The following is a 15844-nucleotide window of genomic DNA, read 5'->3' on the forward strand; positions in this document are numbered from 1 at the left end:
GTGAGAGGACGCAGCACAAAGCTCCACTTGTTCTGAACAGGGTGTGGAAATCTTTATTTAACCAGAGGTGTGTCTGTGCAGTAACAACCTGGACACCTCCAGGATTTACCTGGAGATCACGAGCGGGTTGAGGTGCACAGCCAAACCTGGTCCAGAGTCTGTTATCATCTTTCGGACCCTGAGAGACACAGTTCTTGATTGATTGATACTTTATTCTGAAATGTGAAAAGGATTAAAATGTACTTTAAACTGGTGATTCCAATTAAAAGTAAATAACCCTACTGGTGTTTCATAACAAGTCTCTCATCACAAATGAAGCCCTAGGTTCTGGTGTCGCTTCTCCCATTATAATTTAATTTTAATGAAATCATTTACACACAGTCTCACGGGCCAGGTTTTGTGAGACCAACATAATACTCATTTAATTGTCTATACTTCAGGAGACTGAGGTGAAAACCACCTGGACTCCTGATCTGAGTCGTCAGTTCAGGAATCACAACAAGTCATCTCGTTGTTTTCCCTGATCAGCTGTTATTTGATGCACGCCTGCGTCCCTGTAGATAACACCTGCAGACAACCACCCAGCGGCTGTCATCAGGATCATCACGGTCCTGTAGTGTGTGTCTATGTGTGTCCGTGTGTGTCCGTGTGTGTGTGTGTGTCTGTTTGAGCCTGGAGAGGCTGTAGCTCGGCCTCCAGCCCCCGAACGCATCACGAAGCAGCAGCAGGAGAAGTTATCTCCTCTCTGCAGACAGATGCATGTTAATATCCATCAGACATGAGCCACGGAGAACAAAGGACCGATCCACTGGCAACTTTTCACAGAAGGAACTTTACGCTGATTAGATTTGTTGTTTCATCCTCATTTGACAGAGAAATAATTCAATCAGGCATCAAGTTCTCTGGTTAATCAGGATTTCCTCAGGATTTCAAACAATAACATGAACTATCTATGTTTTAAATGTATTATAAGTTTATTTAATTTATTGACTCTGATTTAATTTGTATATATAAAGATTGACGACGTGACAACTCCCCTGCTGTGAAGCCAAATCATCTGGATCGCCATCTGGTGGCTGGCTGCAGCATTGCTCATAAGCCCGGCCACCTCCATGTTAGCGGATGGAACATGAACCAAACAAAAAGGTCAGAGAACACGTCAGATTCATTTTTCTCAAAGATCACACGGATGATTTGTGCTGGTTTTTCCAGTAAGTTTGGAAAAACACAATTATAAATCAGGTCCAAGGAAATAAAATCACTCCAGGGAAAAAGATTGATTATTTTATTTTCACTGAAAAGAAAAGTGTTTGTAAAATATCTGTACAGAATTAAACTGGAACTCATTGAAACAACAGGAACGCTGCAGCTCAGCGTGATGCAGAAGAGAAGCCTCGATGCTGGGAGCCACGAAGATGGAGGACAACACGCCCCCTGGTGGCTGGCTTCTGTACAGGTCATAAAACCCACCTCAGCCATGATAGTGGATCGGACACGGACAGAGCTAAAAAGTCACATTCAATTGTTGAATGGAAAAGTTTGTGTCCGGGTTATTTTAACTTCATTTCTTGATAGTGAAAGGAAGTAAAGATGTGTCGTACATCTTTTTTTATAAGTTTATTTTAGGAATGACAAGACTTGAATTTTTTAACTGTAAATCTTTCATGACCAAAATAGAAACCGAGCAACGGATATAAAGGGAGAGAAATAAAAGTTTGGCTTCAAACTGAGATGACGACTTGTTGAGAAAATTTGAAATTGGATTATTCCCCCATTTCATCCAACAAGTACAAAGATTAAAAATAAAAAAATAAAACTCATGACGATAAACTGTAAAGTGAATCCTGCTTCAGTTTTCCGAACATCCGACAAACACTCACTGAAAATATCAAACATTAATTATCTGTGCCAGAAAACGCTTTTAAAAGATCCCAGACCCAACAGAGCTGTTTCATACCAACGTCATTTTACTATTCAACATCTCAGTTACACAGAAAATTTATATAAAGTCATAATTTGTACACGTTTGTATATTTACAATTGTTCCAACTAATAATATTCAACACTTTTTGACTTTTTGTGCATCTATTTACAGTCTTTACAAAAATACAACCACAGACGCCTCCTGTTTGCTTCCTCACGTCTCGGTCTCAGTTTTTAGTGCAAAGGACCGAAGCTTGAGGAGGGATCGCCGTCTCTGTCCATCTCCGTCCATCCCCGTCCGTCTCCGTCCATCTCCATCCGTCTCTGTCCATCTCCATCCATCTCCGTCCGTCCCCGTCCGTCTCCTCGGCCCGACTCCAGGTCAGCAACAGGTCCAAGCTGCAGCTAAATGAAAAACTCCCTCTGGTTCTCACTGGGGATGTTATGCGAGCCGGCCTGGCTGCTGAACGGCAGCTCGGGGGGGCTGTCTTCCGGTTTGACTGTTTTGATGGCCTGGCTCTGACACGTCCCTCGCCTCCCGTAGAGGAGTCTGGCCGTCACGGCTAACGCAGCCAACGCGACAAAGATCACCACGGCTATCACACCTGCACAGAAGAGACGGGACACGTTACAGCAGCTCAGCAACGAGGACCTTGAACCTTCTTACTCACAACTTGGATAAATGTTTGTTAAAAAGCAAGAGAATCAAAACCATGAACGACTTTCTAAATCCCAACCAGCAGAAAGAAACCTCTCTTCAACCCCTGAGTAAACTCTAAGTCAACTACCAGCACATTAGAGCCTGAAGCAACACAACACAACTTCCACTGCGGGGGGGGGGGGGGGTTCAGTGAGGGGGTTCGATCTCCTGTGAGAGGAACTGACTGAGTCCCAGCTTCAATGTCACACTCAGGTCCAACAGTAAAGCTGAACTGTGGATCAAGTGTGCTATAATCTGAGGAAAGTGTGTGTCTGTGAGTGTGTGTAAATGGTTTTGTATTTATATAGAGTTTTACTTTCACCCATTCACACACACATTCATACAGTGCATCTATTCGCAGCACTTTGTTATTCTATGGGGGGGCCATTCGGGCTCAGCATCTTGCCCATGGACACTTTGGCATGCAGATGGGTCAGACTGGGGATCGAAGTGCTGACCTTCAGGTTGGAGGACGACCACTCTACCCCTCAGCCACAGCCGCCCCCAGCCGTGTGTGGGGCACTTTCCATCAAACAAACCAACCCACTGATTTAAACAGACCAAGCATTGTGCGTCTGTAACTGTTCCCACTGAAGAAGATGACATCACTGTGGGACTTTGTGAAATGCTTGTTTTTCAAACGGTGTAAATCAGAACCCTGAGAAGCCGATAGGAGACCGAGCTGTGAAATCAAACACCTGCTCCAAACAACAACTGGGAAGTGGCCAAACAGCTCCGGAACACAAATTGCTGCAGCTCCATCATTAGTGCTGAGATCTGTTCCTTCAGGCTCCCAGGGAGATTCCAGCTATTAGAGGCTCTCTGCACCGACGTTAGCTAATAACATAAATGGACGGTCTTTGTGCCTGGAGAATATCGTCGTCTTTATTCCAATTAGTTGTGTTTGCTTTTGTGTACTCGGACGCGGTCGTGCTGCGTGAGGGACGGCTCAGGGGCTTTTAAGGCTTTTCATTTACACAGCGAGCGGTTCAGCGTTTAGACGTTTCTTCCGTGTGAGAAGTTCTTCTGCTCTCAGACGTAGGGAGAGAAAGAAAAGAAACCTAAGTTGAACTGAGTCTTAGACTGAGACGTCCTCACTGCTTTCTCTACGTGACTGAGGATAATGGCGGTGCTGCAGTTACCTCCTATTAAAGCTGAGTCAGTCCTCATGGCGTTGACTAGAGGCTGACCTGTCTCCACGGGTCCAGACTGACCTGCAGCACAGAGAGAGACAGACAGAAGACAAGGGAAACCAGAAGGTGAGAAAGGAAAGACAAGAGGACAGACACAATCCTGTCAATTGCTCTGAAAGTCTTTACATTCTCTCTGCTACATCAAAACACCCAAATCTGATCAAACTTAAGATTCAAGCGGTGCTGAGAGAGAAATCTTTTGGTTTTCCTGTTGCTTCCCGACTTCCTTGTGTTTCATGTTTGGCTCCAGTCTCTGTTTGCATGTTGTGTGTGAATGTTCTGGTTCTGCTCTTCAGCCCGAGCACCTGCAGCTGATGATTAATGTCTGGAAACTTCATTTAGGAAATTCATCAGTGTTTTCAATCAATGTTTTGATTTGCACATGCAGAAGAAAACCGCTGCATTCAGAAAACCAGTTAAGTCAATGGGCTAAACACAGAAAACTTCCATCATGGTCCATTTCAACAGCAGAGATTTTTCTATGAGACACACACTTTACATTGTAAAAGCCGACAAAAGACAGAAACTAAAAACCTGCCTGAAGGTTCTGACATTGCAGAGCTGAGCCCGAGAGTCGGAGACGTCCTCAACCTTTAACTGTGCAGACATAACATCCACAAATATCTGTCCTACTGGTTTAAAAGTTGAAGTGAATTTAAATCCTCTTCACTTGACTGATGATGAAGCTTCACACAACACAGTTCTTAATGTCTGGGCCGAGTGCCATCAGCAGGAAGAGCTGATTGTCCCTCTGACCTGATTGGTGATGAGTGGTTTCTGCCGCGTGGGGATTGGTCGAAGTGGAGCCGCAGAGGGACGGGACCAGCGGGCCGGTGACGGTGACGGGGCTGGTGTCCGGGTGGAGCAGGGCGGCCTTCAGAGGGCTGATGGAGTTGAAGAGGACGGCGGAGAGGCAGCCGGTGAAACCCAGCGAGCCGAGCCGGGCCAGCTCCGGATCCATCTCCCTGGGATCTGCAGAGAAACACCCAGAACAGTTTCCCTGGATGTTAAATGCATAAAACATTTTCTACTTGTATAATTTGACCTATTAAAGCCTCGTATCATAGGTTCAATCAAGAAATGCTGATGAGGACAGACTGGAGGTCTTGCAGTAGCCGTCCTACACCCGGGACAGGAAGTCCCACCGCCTCTCGTCTCATTAACAACCTTTTTCTTAGTCTGTCTCCGAGGGCACAATCCATAAAGAACACAACTAGGTCATGACAAAGTGAATCACGCTGCTGCCATGACTCCGCTACACATCAGATCTGTGTCACAGAGCACAAGGAGGTCAGGAAACAGGAGCACAGGTATTTCTATAGAGCCGTCTCACTTTCTAACAATGTTTAATATAGTAAATAATCAGTTTGTACCTTTTTTGAATCCTTCACACAGTCTTTAAATGTTGTATCAGAACAACCTGAGGTATATTCTTTACAAACTTTAGAGTTCAAACCCATATGGAAGTATGTGTATTTGAACTGTAGCGATATCTAGAACAAATATACTCAAATGTCACCAGAGCAAACATTTTGAGCTCAATATGTATATGAGTACCTGGTCTGGTAAGTTTGGAAAGTTGTTGTATATACATTATATTTAAAGAAAGACCCTTTACCAGAGTTACAAGCAATAACCAGGTAATTAATGGCACATTGGACTTAAAAGCAACAGTAGAAGCTGTGTATAATGAGCCGTGTCCTTACTGGGGAGAGCGTGGCCTAGGGGATAGAGCGGGTGTTCTGCAAAAAGAGGGTTGCTGGTTCGAATCCCATTCTTTCCCATCTGCATGCCTAAGTGTCTTTGGCAAGATACTGAACCCCTAAATGGCCCCTCATAAAAATGTTGAGTGTACTAAAAATGTAAGTCGCTTTGGACAAAAGCGTCAGCTAAATGACATGTAATGTAATGCATAGACCGGGATATTAGGACACGTTGCGGTCATATGCCAGGAACGTCCAGTAAAACCTGTATTTGTAAATTATAGTTTCAAGGTCACACAGAGCCCTGAAAACATGGCACCAGTGAAAAGCTGTGTCACATAATCTCATCCTGTTGTTTCCGTCAAAACAAATGTGTCCTGATTTGATGAATGAAAATCTAGAGGGGTTCAGATCACACTGCAGCTTGAAAAGTGCCGGGCGTTCGATACCCTCTCACTTACGGTGCACTCTGCCAAGAGTCAGCAATCTGATGCCGTTGAATTCCACGTCAGACGTGAGGTTGAAGTCCTCTTCGGTGTCCTGGTCAACCTGAAGGTAAAGAACCCAAATCACAGTCAGGTTAAAGCTCAAAACATAAAACTACAGAACTGAAAAAGATAATAAACGAAAAGTACCACTTGTTTTAAGAGGTAAAATATACTTTTTCAAACCACTGATTTAACCTAAAGTAAAGAGAAACAAAGATGGATAGAATCTCAGGGTCTGGTGAGTGGACCTCAGATGAGAATAATCTGGATATGACAGTGTCCTGCTTCCTGATATTAGATGTTAAGAGGTCTAGAATGAGCTGCTGAGAACAGTTGTGTATCATCAGCGTAGAACTTGAGCTTAAATGAAGATCCTCTTTGAATCAGCTTCCTCCAGGTTACACTCTAACTCAGCTGAGCCCAGCAGGGGAAGGAGTATGAGGAAACTTTGGAGGAATAATCTCCCCGAGAGTTCTGACTGCAGCTCAGGCTTCATCACGTCTGAATGTTTCCTGCAGCTCGGCCCTGCTGTCTCCTCGTTCTTCTCCTTCTGGTTGCTGGAGTTGACAGAAGCTGCTGAGAACGTGAGGCTGACTCATCTGAGCAGTGCAGCCTCTCGTGTGTACGTGTGTTCGATACCTGCACAGAGACAGCCTCTGCCCGTCGGCTGAGAGTCACCGTGTGGAGACGCCCGTCGGCGAGGCTCCTCGATTTGCTCCTCAGGATTTCTGCGTCTCTGCTGCTGTCGAGTCTGTATCGCACCTCCAGCTTCTCTGAACACACAACAATCAACACAACATCACACTGGTTCTCTGATTAACAAATGAACCAAACATTTGTGTTCTTCACTGATTAAATGCTGCAATTATCCACAATTATAACTTTTAAAATAAACTTTTTTACACCTGATTACATTAAGAAAAAAAAAACCTATTGAAATTGTCTTTATTTTCTAAATTTGTCCTTCCACTGATCATCTTTGTTAATAGAAATGTATATTAGTAAGGATTGATATGTATTAGGCGAAGTGTGGATGTTCAGGGGCAACAGCGGCTGAATAATAAACTGAAAAGAATTCAATATTTAGAAAATTAGGGCCAAATGCTGCCAATAACTCTGCAGAGAATCCAGTTAATTCATTCGATTTCCACGGGTGAGAGGGTTTCTGATGACTAATTCAAACGAGCAGATCTTGAGTAATAGCCATGAATGCTTGTGTTCTTCAGGAGGCCACAGAGTAATCTGAACATTAAGGAGGAGATTCGTTTGTTTTGTTTGCATAATTCATCGTTTTTCATCCGTGCTAATTCTTTTTTTTACCACTTAGCATTTGCAAGAGGAGGAGAGACAGAGCAGGGTGACACAGAACCGACAGATTCCCACAGAGAGTCAGTGAACATGAAACACGTCTCTGTTTTCTATCTGAAGTCTTTATAGTTTCTAGAACAGGATTTGTGGCGAGGAGAATTTGTTTACAGCTGATACGATCACAACAGTCCTCCAGCTCTCAGATGAATTCATATTTATGTGAACCATAACCTTAAAAACTCCCCATGGCCACAAAACTCCTTTAAGTCAAACTGTATATTTGTTAAACTTAAATAAACATGGCACTGGTTTATAAAAGGTTTAGAACATGCAGCTGACACAATACAAATGAGTGATTATTAATATCACGATAGAGCGCTCACCGTGCTCATCGAGCAGCAGAGCCAGGTGCTCTCTGTGGGAGGAGCTGACGTAGAGCAGCAGCGAGGGACTCTGATTGGTCCTGAAGCTCAGGGAGATGTTCTCTGCTCTCATGGAGGAGGCCACGCCGCTGCTCCTGCTCGGCCCGGTCGCCGCCTGCTCCTCCAACGTGTAGCTGATGGAGGTCCTCGCCTTGAAGCTGGCTGAGACCTCTGCGGGGGGGATATCACAAAGTCTGAGTTCAAACAGCAGCGACATCCAGGTGACTTTAATGGGACTTGAACCAAACCCGAGAAACACGTGATAGCAGACCACACGTTTTCTAATATAAGTGAAAGTTTTATTTACATTGTGTGTTTTCTGAACAAAGATTATATGTTTCTTATCATATATATGTTTACAAACTAGATTTTACAATAGGGGGACTTTATTGGAGCAAAGGTTTTCACATAAGTCTGATCACATGGTTTTAAAAAGTGAACCTCTGCTGTTATATGGATTTTAACTTTAGTGTTTCCTTCAGTATTTTACAAGTATATAATAATAAGTATTTTGTAACTCTGGTATGAAGTAGAAAGTGGATGATTCATGGTTAAAGCAAACACTTCAAATCAGCCAATCACAAACTTTATAATTGACTTTGAGATAAACGTCTTATGTCACAATTCCCCCCCGATCAGGATGATTAGCAGCTGTGTGGAATGAGGATCTGACGTGTTGAGTGCACGGAGGTGTGTCGAGCAGCCGGGCAGCGACAGTGCTGCTGATTGTTCCCCCCCCCCCCCCCCCCTCTCCACACTGGTTTATTCTCAGATCCCTTCAGACTCGTACCTCGGTCGCAGAAGGCTCCGGTGAAGGCCGACGGGCCACAGCTGCAGGAGAAGCTGCTGGTTCCCTCCACGCAGCGGCCCTGGTTCTGGCACAGGGAGCCGTAGCTGCTGCAGTGACCCGGACATCCCGCCTGAACCCCGGGGGTGATCCTGGCTCTCTCCTCCAGGTCCAGGGTGACGCCGTTCAGCTGCAGGGCGCGGATACATCCCCGGAAGCCCTTCTGCCTGGACGCTGTGCCTCCTGAGGACACACAGGAAACAGCCTCACTCCACAGCTCGGTCTGAGAGGATCCACTTTGGATCGATTTGAGAAGCTAGAGCTATGGGAGGTTTCTGTTGATAAACGACTTGAAGCAATGATTCTATTTACATGATTCTTGCTTCCTCACTGATTAGTTGACTGATCTTTTATGGAGCTAATTTCATTTCAGTAATTTCTGCAGGACACATCCTTTTCTATCTTTTACCTCCAGATCATTGAGGGAACACTGCAGGTGTCAGCTTCTATATTATAACCACCAGAGCTTCTATTCATTTCTGTACGGCATGAGAACCAACCTTGACATTTTCATTACGTTGTGTATCCATCAACGAACATCAACTCTGTTTTATTTCTCTTTCTGATGCAGTAACTTATCAAAGATACAGGATGTTCTCTGTGGCTGCTTATGTAACTAAAGCATGTTTGAAGACTCTTTTCACTCCACATCACATCTGTAATCGAGGTGCACAGAGACACAGACGGTATCTGATTTGAATATTTGCTGAACAACTCCCAGACACAACATCTGTCACCAGCCTCCTGCTGAATTATTCAGATTACCAGGTGATGAAATGCAGTGAAACACAAACTGGCAGGTGAGAAAGTTAAGGAGCCGTCTGCCTGGCGGCCGAGCACCAGGCTGAGTGTCCACATCTGGGAAGTGGACGGACTGTCCCTCTCTCTGACCGGTGGCTTGTCCTGTCCGTCCTCACTGGGACACTTATTCTCCCTCGTCCCCGGCAGAATTTAGTCTCCTCAGATTACTGTTTTGTGTCGTCTCTCATTACAACCTCCAGTCTCAGACTCGCCCGGGTAACAAGAACTGCTCTCGACTGACTGATTGAGTTTGAATATTGTGACAAGTTGTTCTGGAATTTGGAAATGTGAAGAAAAGTAATAACTGTGTGGACAAAGACCGTGCCTGGATATTGTAAAGTTATTCTTTCTATAATGATGTTGTAAAGGGCAGTTTTGAGTTGCCTTTCATCTCTGAAACACACACACAGACACACACAGACACACACACCTATGAAGAGCTGGCTGTTCAGCTGCAGGTGAATGTGTCCGTCAGCAGGAGCCTCCCGAGCGGCAGCGGGGAGCTCGTCGAGCTGAAGCGTCGCCTCCTTGACGTTGCGCTCGGCTCGGACCCGATGCCACCTGTCGTCATCGAGGGGGGAGGCGGCCTTCACCCCGACCTCCAGCGGACCGTTCCCCACGTCGAAGGAGAAGAGGACCTCAGTGGAGGCTGCAGCAGGGAGGAGGGAAGATTACGACTCAGTGGAAATAGTCGTCAACATCAACATCATATTATCAACTCATCATTTCTCTCTGCAGCCGTGTTCCCCCCATAGACTGATTATAAAGATGGACGACAGTGTGCAGTTCAGGTCACAAACCCTGCCTCCTCCATGTTAGCAGATGGGACATGGATGAAACTTAAATGATACCAAAAAGTCATAAATACAGTCCCAACAAGCTCCTGTTGAATTTCTGAAGGCACATGATCCAGTTGTTGCAGCTGTTGATATCCTTCTATCTGCTCGTCAGAGATTGTTTCCTGCAAAGTGCCGTGTGCTCGTCCTGCACCTGTTTGATTTCTCATTATCTGCTCGACTGTAAACGACTCTTTGTGTTTCTATCTGTTTTCACCGAGGACTCTTATTCTCTTATTCTCTTATTCTCTTATTCTCTTATTCTCTTATTCTCTTATTCTCTTATTCTCTCATTCCCTGTGAGAGCTCCAGGAGACAATGAAGTAAGGAGCCGCTCGACACTGATGAGAAAACAATAAATATATATATTCAGACTCAAGTATTTAATCATTAGAGCAAAGCAAACAAACACCAACCGGCTCAGAAGGACGAAACACCAGAGAGCGTTTGTCAGCGAGTTACAACGACGACTGGACAGCTGTAGATTTGACAACCAGCAAAGACAAACAACTTCTTTAAGTCGTTTAGTAGAAATCAACATTAGCTCAACACAATGAATCGCTGCACATCACTAACAGACGTTAAATATACTGTCATCAGTTGAAGGGTAGAGAGCAGATGGCTGCGTGGAGTTTAAACCTTTGTTTCTTGTGAGAAAATATATCGTCCATCATAAAGACGTCTAACTCTATCAAGTTCAGCTACACAGTCACGCTACATTAACTTTAGCAAGTCACATTAAATGATACAACTCCTTCCTGTGGAGAGCTACAGCGGCTCACGCCATGTGAACGCCGATGAACCACGACGGTACGATGATATCTCAACAGCAGAGAACTGTGGTTGTTGTAAAGGAAACGTGATTTCCCTGAGGAGGAAAATGAAACGGTGGAGTTGCTGGAAAGGTATTTTTCTTTTCTGGGGTTTAAAGGATCTGAGGCGGAGTTGGAGGCAGGAGCATCCCTCCCCAGCTGAGTTCTCTCCAGATGAAGCTGCAGCCACCACCATGATCCCTCCTGCTCAGGTCGGGCTCCACATCTCAGCTCCATCCGGATCAGACGTCTAAACCTGAGAGCTTTTCACTTACAGCTGAGCTCGATCCGGATGAAGTCCTTGATGCCCAGGTTCTCCAGGAAGACGCCGGAGGATGAAGTGGTCTTAAACAGGAAGGAGATGTCGGCGCTCAGCTCCCCGTGGAACGTGGGAAAGTGAAGGTACGAGGTCTCCTTCTCGAAGAACGCAGCGTTCCACACATTTTCTGAAAAAACAAATAAAATATATTTAGAAAGGGTTTAGAAGAGGAAATGAGATCGAAATGTAACTTATGCATTCTTTAGCTTTTACGTCAGACGACTGAGAGCTGACCATTGGCTCTGGACTGGACTTACTGTCTCCATGGCATCGCAGTGGTCCTACCCTGTAGGCGCCCTCCGAGCCGGGCCGGTGCACATCGCCCAGAACCAGGGATCTGACCGGCAGGTTCTCCTTGTGGGTCAACAGGCCCGAGTCATTCGCCCTGGAGGGAAGAGGAAGGTCGAAGGAGGAGTAAACAGAACCATCAGGAGGAGAGACATCAGATTACAGGAAGAAAAAAGATGAAGTGTTATCTTTAGAACCAGAAGGACGAGAGGGAGAGAGAGAGAGAGAGAGAGAGAGAGAGAGAGAGAGAGAGAGAGAATAATAAATAGTCTGATCATCGTTATCGTTGGTGACAAAGGAGCAAAAAGGGAAAATTCATCAACACAATTGAAAGTAAACACAGAGGATGAATTATTAAAACAGTATTAAATATTGTTTACAGATTAAAGTGCGTCTCGTAAACAGGATCATTAGTAAACTCAGTCAGGTCGTTTACTCGTCTACGACCTTATCATTTAAACCAGAAGAGCCAATGTGTCATTTCATCATATTCCCAAATCACATGGTCTCCGTTGACATTAATAAATGAGCCGTACCAGTCGCTGCGCTCGGCGTCACAGTTGCACTGGTGTTTGGGATCCACACAGGTCTGTGCCAGGCTGCAGGAGCAGCGCTGGCTGCCCGGGGGGGCTCCGGCCCAGTAGGTCTGTCTCTGACCTTCACCTGGACCCCCCACCCACCAGCTGAGAGGGGCGCCGTCTGGAACACACACACACACAGACACACACACACACACACACACACACACACACACACACACAGATTCATAAATCACAATCTGCCTCACTGGGCTGAACAATCTGAAACAACACCCCCGGTCGTTAATCCTCTGAAAATGCAGGAGCCACAGGGAGTGGAGGGATCCGCCTCCAGGATGGACAGAAGTCAAATAGACTCACTCTCCAGAAAGTGATTAATGGATATTGATGAAAAGAATCATAGTCAGAGGACTTATATCTGAGTGTGTGTAATTTGGTGCAGTAAGGAACATCAGGATCTTCTACGTGGTGTCACATGTCCCCTGCTCCTGACCTGATGCGTGGAGAAGACGTGACCTCCTGCAGTGATAGGTCAGCTCCTGCTCGCAGTGCTCTGATTGGCCCACGACGGCGGCCAGCTGCTCGTCTTTGGACACGTACTCAAATCGAGCCGAGTGCCGAGTCTTCCCCCCCGCCGGTCGGACTCGGGTCAGCTCGGTGTTGTTGTGCTGAATCACCGTCCACGTCACGTCCTCTGGTGGAGCGGGTGGAGACACAACAACACACAATGCATGTTTCATTCTCTGTGTGTGTCTCACTGATAAAGAGAGTGAGAGAGAGAGAGAGAGAGAGAGAGAGAGAGGAGGAGGAGAAGATGGACACCAGTGTGTGTAGATGTGTGTGTCTCACTGATAAAGAGAGAGAGAGAGAGAGAGAGAGAGAGGAGGAGGAGAAGATGGACACCAGTGTGTGTAGATGTGTGTGTCTCACTGATAAAGAGAGAGAGAGAGAGAGAGAGAGAGAGAGAGAGAGAGAGAGAGAGAGAGAGAGAGAGAGGAGGAGGAGAAGATGGACACCAGTGTGTGTAGATGTGTGTGTCTCACTGATAAAGAGAGAGAGAGAGAGAGAGAGTGAGACAGAGAGGAGGAGGACACCAGTGTGTGTAGATGTGTGTGTCTCACTGATAAAGAGAGAGAGAGAGAGAGAGAGAGAGAGAGAGTGAGACAGAGAGGAGGAGGACACCAGTGTGTGTAGATGTGTGTGTCTCACTGATAAAGAGAGAGAGAGAGAGAGAGTGAGACAGAGAGGAGGAGGACACCAGTGTGTGTAGATGTGTGTGTCTCACTGATAAAGAGAGAGAGAGTGAGACAGAGAGGAGGAGGACACCAGTGTGTGTAGATGTGTGTGTCTCACTGATAAAGAGAGAGAGAGTGAGACAGAGAGGAAGAGGACACCAGTGTGTGTAGATGTGTGTGTCTGCCACCTGTCACGTTGCAGTATATGAGCTGAGGTGCGATGGGGCCGCTGCCGTCCACATCGATGTAATAGAACCCGGACGTGTTGCCTTTGTGTTTGTACGCTTCACAGGACGGCTCGTGAATCGCTGACGAGACACAGACACACAACATCAGATTCTACTCTCTCTCTCTTTTCCGGAGAGATGGAGACATCACAGGGACCAGTCGTTTGAATCATTCTAATCAAAACCAGGACTGAGTCTGACTGAGTAAAGGTGGAATCAGAAGATGAGGAGGTTTTGTTTTCACCACTGTCCCAATGTGTGTTAGTTTGTTTGTCTGGAGAATAACACAAAATCCAGATTTCCATGAAACTTGATGGAACACTATTCTTTGACATTTTTGATGATTTCACCAATTTCCCCTCATCCAAGTCTTCAAGCCTCGTCTCTAGTTGTGTGTCTGTATTTGAGATGTTGTCCTCAGCAGCATTTTGTTAAGCATCTCTGCAAAGTGCTGCTGTTTTCTCAGGAATTGCAGTCGGACGACAACAACTCAACACTGAGCGTCCTCTCCACGTTATCACACAACATGAATACAGAACAATGCACAAATCATTTTTGTGAAACAGGAAAGAAAAAACCCTGCATTTCATTTAAATGTGTGAACTACTGTTACAGTCAGGATAGAGAAAAGGGTTAAAGATATTTCTCTGACTGATCTGAATTAGATTGTAATAAATAAAATGTTTGATCACATCAGTGAAAGTGTGAAAACTTAACAAAACTGGTTTACTGCTTAACCACAGATTAAGCAGGGCTGAAGACTACAGGAAGAGCACTTTATAAAAACATATTTACTTTTCCAGTACAGAACGATATAACTCATGAAATCACTTTAACAATAGAGACTCCTTCTTCACCTTCTCCTCTTCCTCTCTTTCTCCAGCTCGTCCTCTAAATCCCTCTCTCTTTGACCCTCAGCTCCACCAGCGTCCACAGGGACCTGACACTAAATCCTCATTAGAGGAAACACCGACACACACATGCACAGAATCCAGACTGTGCCTCTGATCTGTGAAGAAGAGGAACTGCTCTTACAGCTGTGACAGGTTGCTCCACTGTAGCTGGTCCCGGAGCAGTTGCAGTGGAAGGTGCTCCAGGACTGAGTGCAGGAGCCACCGTGCTCACAGTGATTCGGGGAACACCTGAGAGAGGGAGACAGAAAAGAGAGGACCAGCTTCAATAATCTGCTGGAGTGGAAACTCACACTTTGACAAACCCGAGGGAAAGTCTAGAATTACTGTCTTCTGAATGTCTGCCTCCGCCAACCAGAGCAGACTCAGTCTACATGGAGCCGGGGATCGAATGGCTGGTCGGTGCTTGACCCGCTCTACCCCCTGAGACACAGCTGCCAAAATGTGTGTTTTCAGAAGAGCCGTGGGCGAAGTGGACGTAAGGAGTCAGAGATCGAGACGCTGAGAACATTCTCACAGAGGTTTGTGAAAAGAGAAAATCTAAACCAGAGAGATCAAGTTAAAGACGAACATAAAATAGTAAGTAAGTAAAGAGGTCAAATTAAAATAACAGAAACTTGCTCTTTTCAGAAAACTCTTTTCCCGTTAACTCGTGTTTATTTTCCTTCAGCCTTGTGTCAGGATGGAGCTGTATGGGCAAGCAACACAAGAAAGAGAGGAGGAGGAGGAGGAGGAGGAGGAGGAGGAGGAGGAGGAGGAGGAGGAGGAGGAGGAGGGGAAGACAAAATGATAGAGATACCATCGAGGGAGAGAGAAATACAGGAAGGGGAACTCAGGGCGAGAAAGGGAATGTGTAACCACATCATTGAGGCTAAATGAGGTCAGCGATATGTGCAGAGAGACTGAAAGAGAGAAAAGAGAGAGAGAGAGAGAGAGAGAGAGAGAGAGAGAGAGAGAAAGAGAGAGAGAGAGAGAGAGAGAGAGAGAGAGAGAGAGAGAGAGAGAGAGAGAGAGAGAGCAGTGCAGCTTGTATGTTTAATCCTGTAGTCGGGGGGGAAATTCTCTGCAGGAAAAGGCCTGACTCAGCAGACCTGTCAGACGGGAAACTTTGGTTTTTATCACCAATTTCTTTTTTTGCATTCTCTTTGTTTTTCTGAATATAAGTTAGAATTGGAGGCAGCTGCAGCTTTTCTATTAACTCCACTGGTTCTAATATATATTCAATGTAAATTCCGATGGTCCATTCCTGTTTACTGGGAAATATTCATTTCCAGCAAAAGGGCAAAGTGTTC

At 45.6% G+C, this 15844-nt stretch overlaps 1 protein-coding gene across 1 annotated transcript in view; it reads right to left on the bottom strand.

Annotated features, from left to right (window-relative positions):
- Nucleotides 1-1301: 1301 nt before the first annotated feature.
- LOC133966179 (contactin-associated protein-like 4) overlaps nucleotides 1302-15844 on the bottom strand; it is a 45634-nt gene continuing 31091 nt past the window's right edge. The window contains exons 11-24 of the mRNA XM_062400968.1: nucleotides 14677-14783; nucleotides 13603-13722; nucleotides 12673-12873; nucleotides 12177-12339; nucleotides 11610-11737; nucleotides 11309-11479; nucleotides 9816-10034; nucleotides 8528-8767; nucleotides 7699-7908; nucleotides 6647-6780; nucleotides 5981-6068; nucleotides 4573-4788; nucleotides 3766-3837; nucleotides 1302-2528 (exon numbers count right to left, since the gene is read on the bottom strand). Coding sequence (XP_062256952.1) covers nucleotides 2329-2528; nucleotides 3766-3837; nucleotides 4573-4788; nucleotides 5981-6068; nucleotides 6647-6780; nucleotides 7699-7908; nucleotides 8528-8767; nucleotides 9816-10034; nucleotides 11309-11479; nucleotides 11610-11737; nucleotides 12177-12339; nucleotides 12673-12873; nucleotides 13603-13722; nucleotides 14677-14783 — 2269 coding nt within the window. The 3' untranslated portion in view covers nucleotides 1302-2328. The remainder of the gene's footprint in view (nucleotides 2529-3765; nucleotides 3838-4572; nucleotides 4789-5980; nucleotides 6069-6646; nucleotides 6781-7698; nucleotides 7909-8527; nucleotides 8768-9815; nucleotides 10035-11308; nucleotides 11480-11609; nucleotides 11738-12176; nucleotides 12340-12672; nucleotides 12874-13602; nucleotides 13723-14676; nucleotides 14784-15844) is intronic.

Source organism: Platichthys flesus, chromosome 12 (genome assembly GCF_949316205.1).
Source record: "Platichthys flesus chromosome 12, fPlaFle2.1, whole genome shotgun sequence".
Classification (NCBI taxonomy): domain Eukaryota; kingdom Metazoa; phylum Chordata; class Actinopteri; order Pleuronectiformes; family Pleuronectidae; genus Platichthys; species Platichthys flesus.